The sequence below is a fragment of the Thamnophis sirtalis genome, unplaced genomic scaffold (genome assembly GCF_051295495.1).
Source record: "Thamnophis sirtalis isolate CommonGarterSnake01/CBP01778 unplaced genomic scaffold, rThaSir2_p1.2 scaffold_5, whole genome shotgun sequence".
NCBI lineage: Eukaryota > Metazoa > Chordata > Lepidosauria > Squamata > Natricidae > Thamnophis > Thamnophis sirtalis.
Genome location: NW_028261385.1, coordinates 75011152 through 75024300, shown reverse-complemented (window position 1 = coordinate 75024300; position 13149 = coordinate 75011152). Strand labels below are relative to the sequence as shown.

At 37.6% G+C, this 13149-nt stretch overlaps 1 protein-coding gene across 17 annotated transcripts in view; it reads left to right on the top strand.

Annotated features, from left to right (window-relative positions):
- PTPRD (protein tyrosine phosphatase receptor type D) overlaps positions 1-13149 on the top strand; it is a 1257980-nt gene that overhangs the window by 988370 nt on the left and 256461 nt on the right. For all 17 annotated transcript variants that reach the window (XM_087716068.1, XM_087716065.1, XM_087716064.1 and 14 more), the window contains one exon: positions 1556-1721. In XM_087716068.1, the coding sequence (XP_087572194.1) occupies positions 1637-1721 (85 nt within the window). In that variant the 5' untranslated portion in view covers positions 1556-1636. The remainder of the gene's footprint in view (positions 1-1555; positions 1722-13149) is intronic.

The window sequence follows — 13149 nt, the reverse complement described above, 5'->3', positions numbered from 1 at the left end:
TTGGAAATGAATTTGATGCAGCTCACAATTTTCTTCTTCATTACTTTCCTGGGCCATTTATTTGCTCATTAATACCTGTGTAGATTCTATAAAGGCCTAGTTTGAAAACTCCTCTGCTGATATTAAGATACATGAACTTTTTTTAAAATACAAAATACCATAAGAATCTGAAAATAGTTTGATCTTTTGTCATCACTTCGTCAGATGAATTCATGCAAAAACACTTTTCAATCTTATGTGATAACAGTGGAGTCATTGCTGCAGCATTTGGTTCTCCTATGCTTGCACAGAGACAAATTGAATTTGACAGGAATGATGTCTCATGGACTTTGCTGTCACTTGAAAGGCTGGCACAAAGTGGGTAGTAGAGAAAACAGAAAGCCGGTACTTTTAGTACATTGCTTATGCCTCTTAAATTTGCTTTTGGATAGTAACAATCAAATCAGAAATATCATTTGAAAGACTTTTATGGTAGTGCATTTGTAAACATCTGCTTCTCTTGTTCTTTCCTCAAAATGAGTTTTCAAAATATTGTTCTGTACTATAAAGCAAGGTTTTTAAAATGTTGCTTATGAATATGTAAAGGTGTGCTGCTATTATCATTATTATTGTTTATTCCTTTTATACTTTTTGGCATGCAGTAAATATATTTTTTGTTATTATAATGTTTCTCTCTTTATATTGTGCTCATTTCTGAGCTTCCAAACAGTGTCTTTTACTACTTTTAGAAGCTATAATTGTGGAACAATTAGTGCAAGAATTCTGTTTTGAGCTATAGCTAAATTTTCTCCAAGGGAAAATACATTTCCATGTTTATTACTAATATAGTTAAAGCAGAGCAAAAAATATTTCTTCTTAATAGCAGAAGTTCACTCTCTATTATTTATTAATTCATATATGAGATATAAAATCAAACTCTAGAATATTTATTTATAATTTAATTATGAATTACATAATTTACATATAGTCCTAAAACAGAGACAAAACAGAAAGTTTGATGTAATATATAGAAGAATTATAATATGCTACAATCAGAGATACAGTTGTTAAATTAATACACAAATGCTAATGTCCTACTGTTGCAGATAGCACTTTAGGAGCAGAAGATTTGGCCCTTTGATTCTTATTTGAGGAAAATAAATCTAAATGTTACTTTAAAGGATCCGTATGCTTTATTCGGTTAAATATTAAACTAGGATATCATTAGAAATAACTCCGTCTCATGTTGCTAAGAAAAGAAAGTATTTAGTAGCACACAGGAATCATTTATCCCAGGATAATTTATAGGATGCCTTGGGAAATGATTATTTTTGGTTTGGCCTTTTTATAAATGCTGTTAAAATGTACAGTTTTTAATTTATTTTGCAAGTCTAATCTCGATCTCCAGATCTTCACTTTGCCTTTATTGTTAATAGTATGTTTTGTGGGTGTATTTGGAGGGGGAAAAGCAAAGCATTCTGAACGTTTGTCTTTCTCTCTCTCTCTCTCTGTCCCTCTCTCTCTCTCTCTGTCCCTCTCTCTCTCTCTCTTTTGTTTTATTTCTTGCTCCTCTCAGGCTTTGAAAGTTCTTCATCTGGAATTTCAGGTTGGAGATACTCGCAGTGGCTTCTAAGCCAGTGACCAAAGCTGTCGAAGCATGCTGGTGCCAAGCTGTCAGATGATGCACATAGCCAGGCCAATAGTAGTGCTACTATGCTTCCTACTTTGTGCAGATGCTGAAAGTAAGACTGATTTTTCTACTCTCTTTTTGTACCCGTATTGAATAAACCCAAAACTAAACCCTAAAACCTTTGGCTGGTCATAATGAACAATTTTGTTATATTTTATTTATAGTTTTATATAGCATTGAAGAAAATATACAGCCAGTTATAAAATTGGAAGAAAAGATACAAAATGAATTACATGTAAACAAACATTTTCAAATATCACCAATGTCATAGTTTTCCAGTTTATTATGAACTTGTTGTAAATAATTGAATATATTGTATTGCACTATTAAGCTCTAAGCCAAGAATAAATATCAAAAGCCATGCTCAACACAGTATAAATTATGGTGTAGAACTGTAAATGGTTAAAAATTCTATCCGTAATAATCTGTTTATATACCTTGTAAAATTATATATAGCTTCTCTCTCTCTCTCTCTCTCTCTCTCTCTCTCTCTCTCTCTCTCTCTCTCTCTCTCTCTCTCTCTCTCTCTCTCTCTCTCTCTCTCTCTCTCTCTCTCATATATCTATATCTATATCTATATCTATCTATCTATCTATCTATCTATCTATCTATCTATCTATCTATCTATCTATCTATCTATCTATCTATCTTTATATGCAGATAAAAATCCCATTTTACATATGCAATAAATTTGTGAATGAAGTTGTACCCTCTAAATGGTTTTCAGTTTGAGTTGAATCCCATGTAGTATTTGTTGTAAGGAGCAAAAATATTCTAGACATCAAAACATCCTCCTACAACTTGGTTAGTTAGCCATTCTTCCAGACAGGAGATCAAATGATGTTTCCAGTAAAAAAAAAAAAATAAAGTATTTTAATCTTTGCAGAATTTACAGTATATGGGATTAATTTAATTTACTGTGAAGGAAGAGATTGTTGGCATATTCAGAAGGCTTCTGATAAGGTTCTTTGGACTCTACCTTGAGGTGCTGTAGGATTCTCTTGTCTTTTAGCCAGCATTTAAAAAGGTTATCCGCAGACTTCCTTATTTAGTTTCCTTTGCTCCTATTCACTTGAGAATTCCCAAGTATGTGATCAGTCATTTGTAATAGATGTGTGATCAGTCATTTCAAGGAGTCAATTATAGCAAATTTGTGTAGCCAAAATAAAACCTTACCTTACTTACCAGAAAGCAAACATCATCTAGTTTTATTAGGCATTTTTCAATCTATCCTTGGATTTTTTTAATTTTTTTTTTTTAGTTTTGGAAAATGAGAAATGTAATGTTGAGGCCAATTAAAATTCCAGGTCCTTTGTGTCTGTCATAGCAGCTGTTCCAATGTATTATTTCTAACAGCTGTTGTGGAATACACTATTTGAACAAATCAAGCAGAACTGACAAATCTGAGGCTGGGTTGTGAAGTGTGAAGACTTCTATGTAATGTAGCACCTAGGTTCTAAGTCTAGGATTACTATAGAGTTTTGGGCAATTAGCTTGCCAATTAATTAGAAGATGAGATTTCCTTTTTAATGAGAAAGTCATCAGATTTGCTTTGTTTACACATGATCTTCTCCAAGCTGTACTCTTGCTTTTTCAATGAACAATGCTAAGATTTGGATGAGGTGGGAAGCTGCTTGACTGAGTTTGTTGACACACTGGGAGGTAGGCTTGTTTATGTTATGGTAGGACCATTGATCAAGAGTATTTTCCTATATCTTTCCTGATACAGTGCATGTTATTAATGCATGCACTTTTTACTAGGACTTTATCATATTAGGTGGGAGCTTGCAAATCATTTAAAGTCTCTATAGTAAAATAGTATTTTGTGAATAAATTATTAATAGAAATCTAGCATCCTGGTTGTAATTTTTTCCAGGAACTTTGATTTTGAAATAACTCCAAATATAAGATGTCATAGGAATCACTTAAACAACTAAACTGAGGATGGTGATCAATACACATTAATGTTGGTGTTCAGGATAAGTAATAGTTGACCTGATCTCTAAAAACTAGGAACTATAATGTGCTATGACTTCATACATTTAATTATTTATAATGAATGAATGTGTGGAGGCTTAAATTTTGGCCACTCTGCCAAGATTGTCTTTTTTACTTATTACTAATAATTTCCTGGAAGTCACAGGTAATATAGTTTGAAGCTCAGTTTTAAAGTATACTTTCAAATAAAGAAACCTATATGATAGTAAAGGTAAAGGTTCCCCTTGCACATATGTGCTAGTCGTTCCCAAGTCTAGGGGGCAATGTTCATCTCCATTTCAAAGCTGAAGAGCCAGCACTGTCTGAAGAAGTTTCTGTGATCATGTGGCTGGCATGACTAGATGATGAAGGCACATGGAACACTATCACATTCCCACCAAAGGTGGTTCCTATTTTTCTACTTGCATTTTTACATGCTTTCGAACTGCTTGGTTGGCAGAAGCTGGGACAAGTAACAGGAGCTCACTCCGTTATGCAGGGACTAGGGATTCGAACTGCCAAACTTTCTGATCAACAAGCTCAGCCTCTTAGCCACTGAGCCACCAGGTCCCTCTATGTGATAGACTGAAACTTAATTTTGCATTTAACTACATAGTGTTGTTTATAAACAAAAAAGTATTTGGAATAACTGGGTTTTTTTAGAAGCTCTTTCCCTGGTATAACAATGGGAAAGTGAATTAAATTTCTAAAAGAGCAAACTCTGAAATTGTACATGTGTATGGATCAATGACATTAAAAAAGTTGGACCTGTTCCAGATAGTTAATGACCAGCTGGAATGCTTATGCATAAGGTGAAACCAAAGACATTTTAAACACGTCTACCAGTATATAATTATTTCTGATATAGCACATTTATGCAATTATACATTTTAAAGGTGGAGACAAAAAGGTAAATTTTATTTTAAAACTTTTTACTTTTCAAATTTTAAATGAGAATGTCATGAACGCATTGCATAAAACTTTGTAAAAATGGGAGTGAGTTATCCTACTTCTTTTAAGGAAGTTTAAACTTTGTTTACTGAATTATGTAGAATTTTTACTTTACTTTTTATCAGGATTTTGAATATAGAGAATATATTGTATTGACAACCACCATCAGATTTATACAAGAAATGCTATAATAAAGTACTTTAGGATTTTTATTTTCTTTGCAAGTTATTTTCAAAGTTTTGTTACACTTTATTAAAACAACAACAAACAGCTACTACCTACTGTGAGTTCTGACAGGATTTTTGATTTTGGTAACATATTTTTAGAATAATTTTAGACTAGTTTCAGACTATTAGGTAGTTCTGGGTTGATAGTTTTTCATGAAATATTTCTCTGTGAAACAGCTTTAATTTAAAAAAAATGTTTTCTTTGGTATTCATAGGAACAAAAAACAGTTACATCAGGCCAAATAACAGTCCAGATTTGTATTTCTCACAGTGGCCAAGTAGATATGTTTGATATGAATACAAACAGGATTAGAAAAATCTCCTTTTATACACCTAATATTCAGAAACAAGCTGGCCTCTGCTTGGAGATAATATTAGCTCTTCAAGACTGGCAGGCCTATTGTGAATTTATCTAATATTGTTTTTAAACCATTCAGGTCATTGGCTAGCAACATCTTTTGAAGTAATTTATTTCCCTAGTTAATTCATTTAAATAAATGGCCTGTGTAAAGGAGTATTTTTTCCCCTTACTGTTTTATTATAACCTTTTTCTTTGGAAGATTCCAAGCTCTGTTATTTTGCTTGACTTTATATATGCCAGTCATGTCTTTCCTCAGTTACTTTGTTTCTAAATTAAAGAGTCCCAAACACATTAGCCTTTTCTTGTAGATGTGCAAGAAAAGTAGTCTGGTTAGTCCTACTGTGCAGTCGTTCCAGCTCTATTGTATCTTCTAGCATTATGAACCTCTATAGTTTCCTGGTGGTTTTGAAAGGCAGACCCCTGTAGAGCCTATTGTAGTATAGCAGGTAACTAGGGCATGAGTGAACATTTTTACGGTGTCTCATGCAGGAATCGTTGCAGATAGAAAACAAGATGGATTTGTGGAAAGCCCTTCCTGTCCATAATATCTAGTCTTCCAGCAAGAGTTGTGGTACCAAGAGGAGCCCATATCACAGTGCTGTTTAGGGAAGTGTGATCCTATGCAGCACCAAAAATGGAGAGTCCCCAGAACCATAGTCCCTAAAACCAAACGGCTATTTGATCTTATGAGGATTGAGTCAAAGTTTATGTTTCTCTATTCAGAACTCCACAGATACTTGGTCACTTCATGTTAGCTACTCCCCAGCATGGAGTTAGCCACTATGTCACCTCATCCATATATTCCACAGCCTCCAGCCACTGAGAAAGAAACTACTGCTATGGAGTGGAGATGTTTGGGTGTCATCAGCCTTGACCCCATAATCAATGTTTGATGCCAGTGATTTCATAAAGATGTTAATTAATATCAGAGAGAAAATAGTTCCCTGGAGAACCATACAATACAGAGGCCCCGGACTATATTTTTCCTTTCCTACCATCATTGACTGAAATTGTCATAAATGAAAGAGACGAACCAACATAACATCACATGCACCCCACTCTTAGATCTCACACTGATTCAAAAAGTTACCATGAACATGATATGAAAAGTCGCAGAGAGATTAAGGACTAGGATAAATATACTACCTACATCCTGGTCCCACCAGAAGTCATCAGAAAAGATGATGGTGCTGTCTCAGTGCTCTATTCCAATATTCATTTTCATCTAGGTTCCTCTGTAGTTGCAAGCTTAATACCTTCTCAATAATCTTCCCCAAGAAGAAAGGTTGGAGGCAAGACAAAATTGTCTATTATTATTGGACCCAGTGAAGGATTTTTGAAAAGAGGACTTTTTAATTGCCATTCTCTCCATCAAGAAAGCATTTGCCATTATTTACTGTGTATGTAGTTGTATGTTATAAATGAGGAGGGAAAGAGATTTTGATGCCACAAAATGAATTAATTTAATACACAAGCAATATTGAAGATCCTGTCTGCTTCCTTCAGATAACAAGTTCATACTTATCCCAAATAACTATGCCAGATATGCCCCAGTCACCACCAAGGCATCTGCACAGCAGTGGTGGATTCCTACCAGTTCAGACCAGTTCGGCCAAACAGGTAGTGGTTTGGTAGCCTGGGTCGCTGTAACTGGCAGTGACCCAAGTCTGCCACACCTCTGAACTGGTTCTCCGGATGGCACCATAGATGGCACCATCTTGTTTTTCGCTTCTGTGCATGCACAGAACAATTTTATTGCATTGTGCATGCACGCACAGTGTGCATAAAGTTTGCGCGAAGCAAACGAGCGAACCAGCAGTAGTGCCTGCTGCAATTCACCCCTGCTGCACAGGTAGTCTTCACTCAGAATCTGATTGTTTTATCCAACAACTTCCTAGAATAGTTTTCATACTATCTGGTAGATGCTCCTCCAGTCCCTCCTTCTCTAGGAGTGAATTACTATAAACAAGACCACTGGACAGCTATTGGTGGACAAGTGGAAAAATAATTACATTTTGCTATTTTTTATTGCAGCCCCTAAAGGAAGTCTCTTACCCATGTTCAGATGGATTGACTCCATATTTTTCTCCAGCGTTGCTGTAGTCTAGTCATATTCTTCTCACTTCATCTTCCCGAAGTCCTCAGAGAACAAGGGAGATCTATATAATATATGAACAGAAAGAGTCCGCATAGACATAATTTGACCCATGGACATTGATTCCTCCTCATTCCAGGCAATATCAAGAACCTCAAAAACATTATTTTTCTTACACAAAAGCCAGTAACATACAAGAAAAATATAAACATGCATACATAGTACCTGTCCTTTCTTCCAATAGAAACAGCACAAAATATATGGGTGGGAGAAGGAAAGACAGAAATGGGGAAAGTGAAAGGGGCACCTGTATTGGATAGAGAAGGAAAGAGAAGCGGAAGATCAAACCTGAATGCAGATGAGAGAGGGGGACGAAGTAACCTCAGAAGTTGAAAGAAAATAGCATTGTTTAGGAGTTACAATAAGAATTCAATTCAAAATTACATTTCTCCAAAACAGCCAATTGTCAGTTTAATATAGAAGACTTTTCATCAGTGAGAACCACATTTATTTCCTTCTCCATCTATTCATATAGTAACTTGGAAAATATAAGATGATATCATTCCTTCTCCTAATTCTTAAGTATTTTTTAAAAAAAATGGGTCTATGAATTTAAATTCCTTAAAATTGAATTTTAAAAACTTATTTGTAAGAGTTGGATTTAAAAAAATATTTTAAGATATTTAAATGAAAGACGCAAAAGTTAGAACTATCTCAGGTACTCACGTAATCAACAGCTATGGGCGGCACTGTTTTGCAGTGGTTCTCCTCCTATCTCTCGGACAGGTCGCAGTCGGTGTTGGTGGGGGGGCAGAGATCGTCCCTGAGGCCCCTAACTTATGGGGTGCCGCAGGGGTCGGTCCTATCCCCCCTACTATTTAACATTTACATGAAACCGCTGGGCGAGATCATCCGAAGGCACGGGATAAAATACCACCAATATGCGGACGATACACAGTTGTATCTGTCCGCCCCGTGCCAACTCAATGAAGCGGTGGACGTGATGAACCGAGGTCTAGAAGCCGTTAAAGACTGGATGAGAGCAAACAAGCTGATACTCAACCCAGACAAGACCGAGTGGCTGTTGTGTTTCCCTCCCAAAAATTTGACCAACATACCATCACTCAGGCTGGGGGGACAAAACTTACACCCCTCAGAAAGGGCCCGCAACTTGGGAGTCCTCCTGGACCCACAGCTGACTTTTGACCACCATCTCTCAGCTGTGACCAGGGGGGCATTTGCCCAGGTTCGCCTGGTGCGCCAGTTGCGGCCCTACCTGAATCGGGAGGCCCTCACAACAGTCACTCGAGCCCTTGTGATCTCCAGGCTGGAATACTGTAATGTGCTCTACATGGGGCTGCCCTTGAAGAGCATCCGGAGACTTCAGCTAGTCCAGAATGCGGCCGCGCGAGTGATCGTGGGCGCACCACGGTTCGCCCACATAACACCGATCCTCCATGAGCTGCACTGGCTACCTGTCGATCTCCGGGTGCACTTCAAGGTCCTACTCACCACCTATAAAGCGCTCCATGGTAGTGGATCTGGCTATTTGAGAGACCGCCTTCTGCCAATTACCTCCCTGCGTCCCATCAGATCGCATAGAGTTGGCCTCCTCCGTATTCCATCCGCCAGTCAGTGCCGACTGGCGACTACTCGGAGGAGAGCCTTCTCTGTTGCGGCTCCGACACTATGGAACAATCTCCCCGTGGAGATTCGTACCCTCACCACCGTCCAGGCCTTCCGCATAGCCCTCAAGAACTGGCTAGCCCGTCAGGCCTGGGGATAAGTTTACTTTTGCCCCTCCCGAATGTTGAGTGAATGTTGAGTTTTACTATTTAATTTACTTTTGTGCACATTTCTTTTTGTATTGTCCTACACCCCCTTTCCTTTTTGATTGTAAGCCGCCCTGAGTCCCCTCAGGGAAAAGGGCAGCCTATAAATGTCTAATAAAACAAATAAAACAAAAAAAATAAACAAGCTATCAAAAAAATCTTAGAACAAAAGAGTAAATGGAACATTAACAGGCTCTATCTGTTTTTGTAAGTGGCTTCTAAAACTTAGCAAGGAAGATATCAGAAATAATTCCATAATGAGGAACCAGTTACAATTCTTTGACATATAGTTGAGTGCTCAGTTATCAGCCAGGCAGCAGTAATTTTGTGTGGTACCTCATACTCATTATCTTGTTTTGTTGAAATATTACCTGTGAAAAAGCAAGACTCCTAAACAGGTTTTATTATTTTTAAAATCAATAAAGCCTGTTTAGAGGTCTTGTTTTTTCCACAGAAAGTATGTATGTGGAGGTAAAGTGGAGGGAGGGAGTTAAGTGAATTTAAGCTATTCACTTTATTCACTTTTCTATATCACAAAGCAAACAATAAACTCTTTCTCCTATTGACAAATTTTTCAGTAACTTACTGAAGAATAGAAATCTGGTATGTACATGCCCAGCATAAAATTAGATTATATTTCCCCCTTTTAGTCCATTTTCATATATCCATCTATTGGTCTCCGGATGCAATTCAAGGTGTTGGTTATTACCTTTAAAGTCCTACATGGCTTAGGACCAGCATACCTGCGAGACCGCCTACTGCCACACTCCTCCCAGAGGCTGGTAAGATCCCACAGGGTGGGCCTCCTTCAGATGCCGTCAGCCAGACAATGTCGGCTGGCGGCTCTCCAGAGGAGGGCCTTCTCTGTGGCTGCTCCGACCCTTTGGAACAAACTATCCCCAGAAATCCGGACCTCACCCACTCTCATGGCCTTCAGAAAAGCTGTCAAGACCTGGCTATTCCAGCAGGCCTGGGGCTGTTGACTTCATCGTTGAGGTCCAGCCCAGACTGAAGTGAATGTATCTGTGTTGTTTTTAACTTGTCTATTTTTTTTTTATTTTTTTATTTTCTTTCCCCTCTCTGTAAGCCGCCCGGAGTCCTCCGGGGTTAGGCGACCTATAAATAAAATTAATCTAATCTAATCTAATCTAATCTAATCCGAATTCTGCGAGATACCTTTCCTGTTCCACTAAACAAATTAGTAATAATAAAATCAGTTTTACATCCTGCAACAATACCTCTAAGATCATAAAACATGAGCATGACCTATCCCAGGTCCTTAAAAAGGACTTTAAAGGTGGCTAAATACAGTCTGAATATCTGGCTTACTCTGATTCGGTTTAGGTTATTGGATTTATATGCTGCCCTTCTCCCAAAGGACTCAGGGTGGCATACAACATAAAAACACATATTACAAAAGTTAAAAGAAAGATTAAATAGAATATCCAAAAAACCCAATAGACATTTACAATGAGATTTAGAAATTAAATTAAAATTAACAATTAAAATTAATAATTTATTTTATTCAGGCCAGCCTGGCTTGCTGGAAAAGCCAACTTTTTAGGGTGTGCCAGAAGGACCGGAGGTTGGGAATTATGCGAAGCTGAGGGGGCAGCTCATTCCAAAGGGAAGGCGCTCCCACAGAGAAGGCTCTCTCCCTGAGGGTCGCCGGCCGACACTGCCTAGCCAATGGCACCCTGATGAATCATAAGGGGAGAGTAATGGCAATTTTTAAAATGGCAAGCTTTTATACAAAAATTAAACAAGTTGCACAGCCACCCCATAAATCATACATATATTTTAGCATTCTACCAGTTGTACTATCTAAATGTACAATCAACATTTTCACTTCCTTTTTACCACTTTTTCTTCAAGTACTAGCATTTGTAGCATTTTGGACATCTCAGAATTGTTCCTTAACTCTCAGAAATTCTTTCCCTAAAGCAGTGATGGCTAACCTTTTCCGGATTGAGTGCCCAAAATGTGATGCCCACGTGGCCCCTGTGCATGCACACCATTCCCCTGTGCATGCACCATGCCCCCCATTTTCCCCACCTCCCTGCATGTGCATGCACCCCCTGCATGTCATTCACGCACAGGCCCCCTGCACACTCCTCGCACATGCACAGCAGAAACCTGACCACCAGTAGGAATGGTTGAGCTGAACTAGGGTGATGGCTCGCATGCCCACAGAGACGGTGCTGCGTGCCATCTTTGCACGCATGCTATAGATTCGCCATTACGGGCCCAGAGTTTCCTTATTTCAGTTCATCTTAAATTATTTCATTCTTTTTTCACCAATGTTTAATTCCATTTACTAGATACTTCTTATTTAGCCCTTTCTATTCACGTCCAATAAGTTTCTACCAAAGCCATATTTATTTTTCTATCTTTTATTGTTAATTCTTCCTTGCTCCTTATTATTCTTTAAATGTTCTGACCTAGGCTTCCTGAGATGGTAAAAATCACACGCTTAGTACCAAAATCCCCTTTTTTATTTAAACGGCTGTGAATTATATTCATTCACTGTTAAATCGGCGGTAGAAATTACGAGGAGGCGTCTGAGGTAACCTTGAACCGTTTATTCAAACAAGAACGAATAGAACATCAACTGTGAGTAGACCGGCACCTCTCCTTCGTCTGACAGCCTTTTATACTCGGCTGTCAAATAGTTCAACCAATAGCCTCGCGTATGACAGCCCGGCAACCGGCAGGCATGTCTGATTGGCTAAGACGCGCCTGGCTGCCGCCGAGCTGTCATTTGTAAGTCCGAGGACTTACGAGGCTACAACATTCACAGCCCGTAATGATTCATAACCAGTCTGTGAATAGTCTGATAGAAATCTGCCACAGTCTTTCAGGATAATCATTACTGGGCCCTGACACATGGAATGTTTGCTTATTAATTTAACAGGCATCTAATCTAACACTACCCAAGTGCCATATCAACCTATTATTTAAATTGTCTTTGTAGTCTTAATGAAGCTTTGTAAAACATTAGATAGTAAAATAATGTATTAATGGTTTAAACCAATTCTTTAAAAAAACAAACTATTCCCAAACAAACCATGGAAGCAGTTCTTGAGTGCTTCCATGAATCCTTTCCACATTATCTTATCTTCTGAGTAATTCATTTGATTTGACAAAACCACTGCAATTTGTGGATGTGTCTAAATGTTTTCTAAAAGTAATATGTATGTACAATGTTGCCCAGGTTTTTTCATACCCTGCCCCAAAAATTAATATGGAAGTTGTGCCTACTGCTTCCCATGCAAAAAAGACTCAATTGGACAGTACAGCTTAATTACTGTAGTGATTCAAACTTCTAACCCTTTTTTCCTTAGTACTGCCAAAATATTTGTTTTTACTTTTGCAATGCAAATTGTAGCTTGCTATTCTCCTTTTCTGGTGGGAGGGAGTCACTAGGGAGCAAAATTTAATCTTCTCAGAAAATCATCAATAAAGATCAAATTTATAGTGTGCAGGGAAAGTAACTTACTGGATTTTTTTTTCTTTTAAAGCATAGAACTTTGGATTTACGATTCTTCTTCCTGAAATTATCTCATCATCAGGACTCTAATTTTCAAATAGCATCCTAATTACTAACCATGTAGGGGAAAAAACCTGACAAAAACTAATGTGATTTGCTCTATTGTCTTAGTAAATCAATCATTAAGGACATATTTTTTTCATGATGACAAAATATATAAATACAGAATAAAACTAGGTCTGATCAGTGATGGGCATAAAATCTTCTGAGTCAAAATTAACAGCTTATGCACGTGAACATTTTCATTGATAACTGCACATTTTTAAAAAAAGTCACAATAGTTTTGTCTATTTCTATTCTACAACTTTCTCTGCAGTTTCTTGTTTATCAAGTAGCAGTCTTCGTATCATACTTTTTGGCATTCAGTGAACAGCCCAACAGTCACTGTTGGTCACGGACTATTAAAATACTGTCAGGCATTCTGGGAAGATATGAAGAGGGAGCGGCTAAACTCTGGAAAACTTTTTCATGAAATCTGACTCTCCAT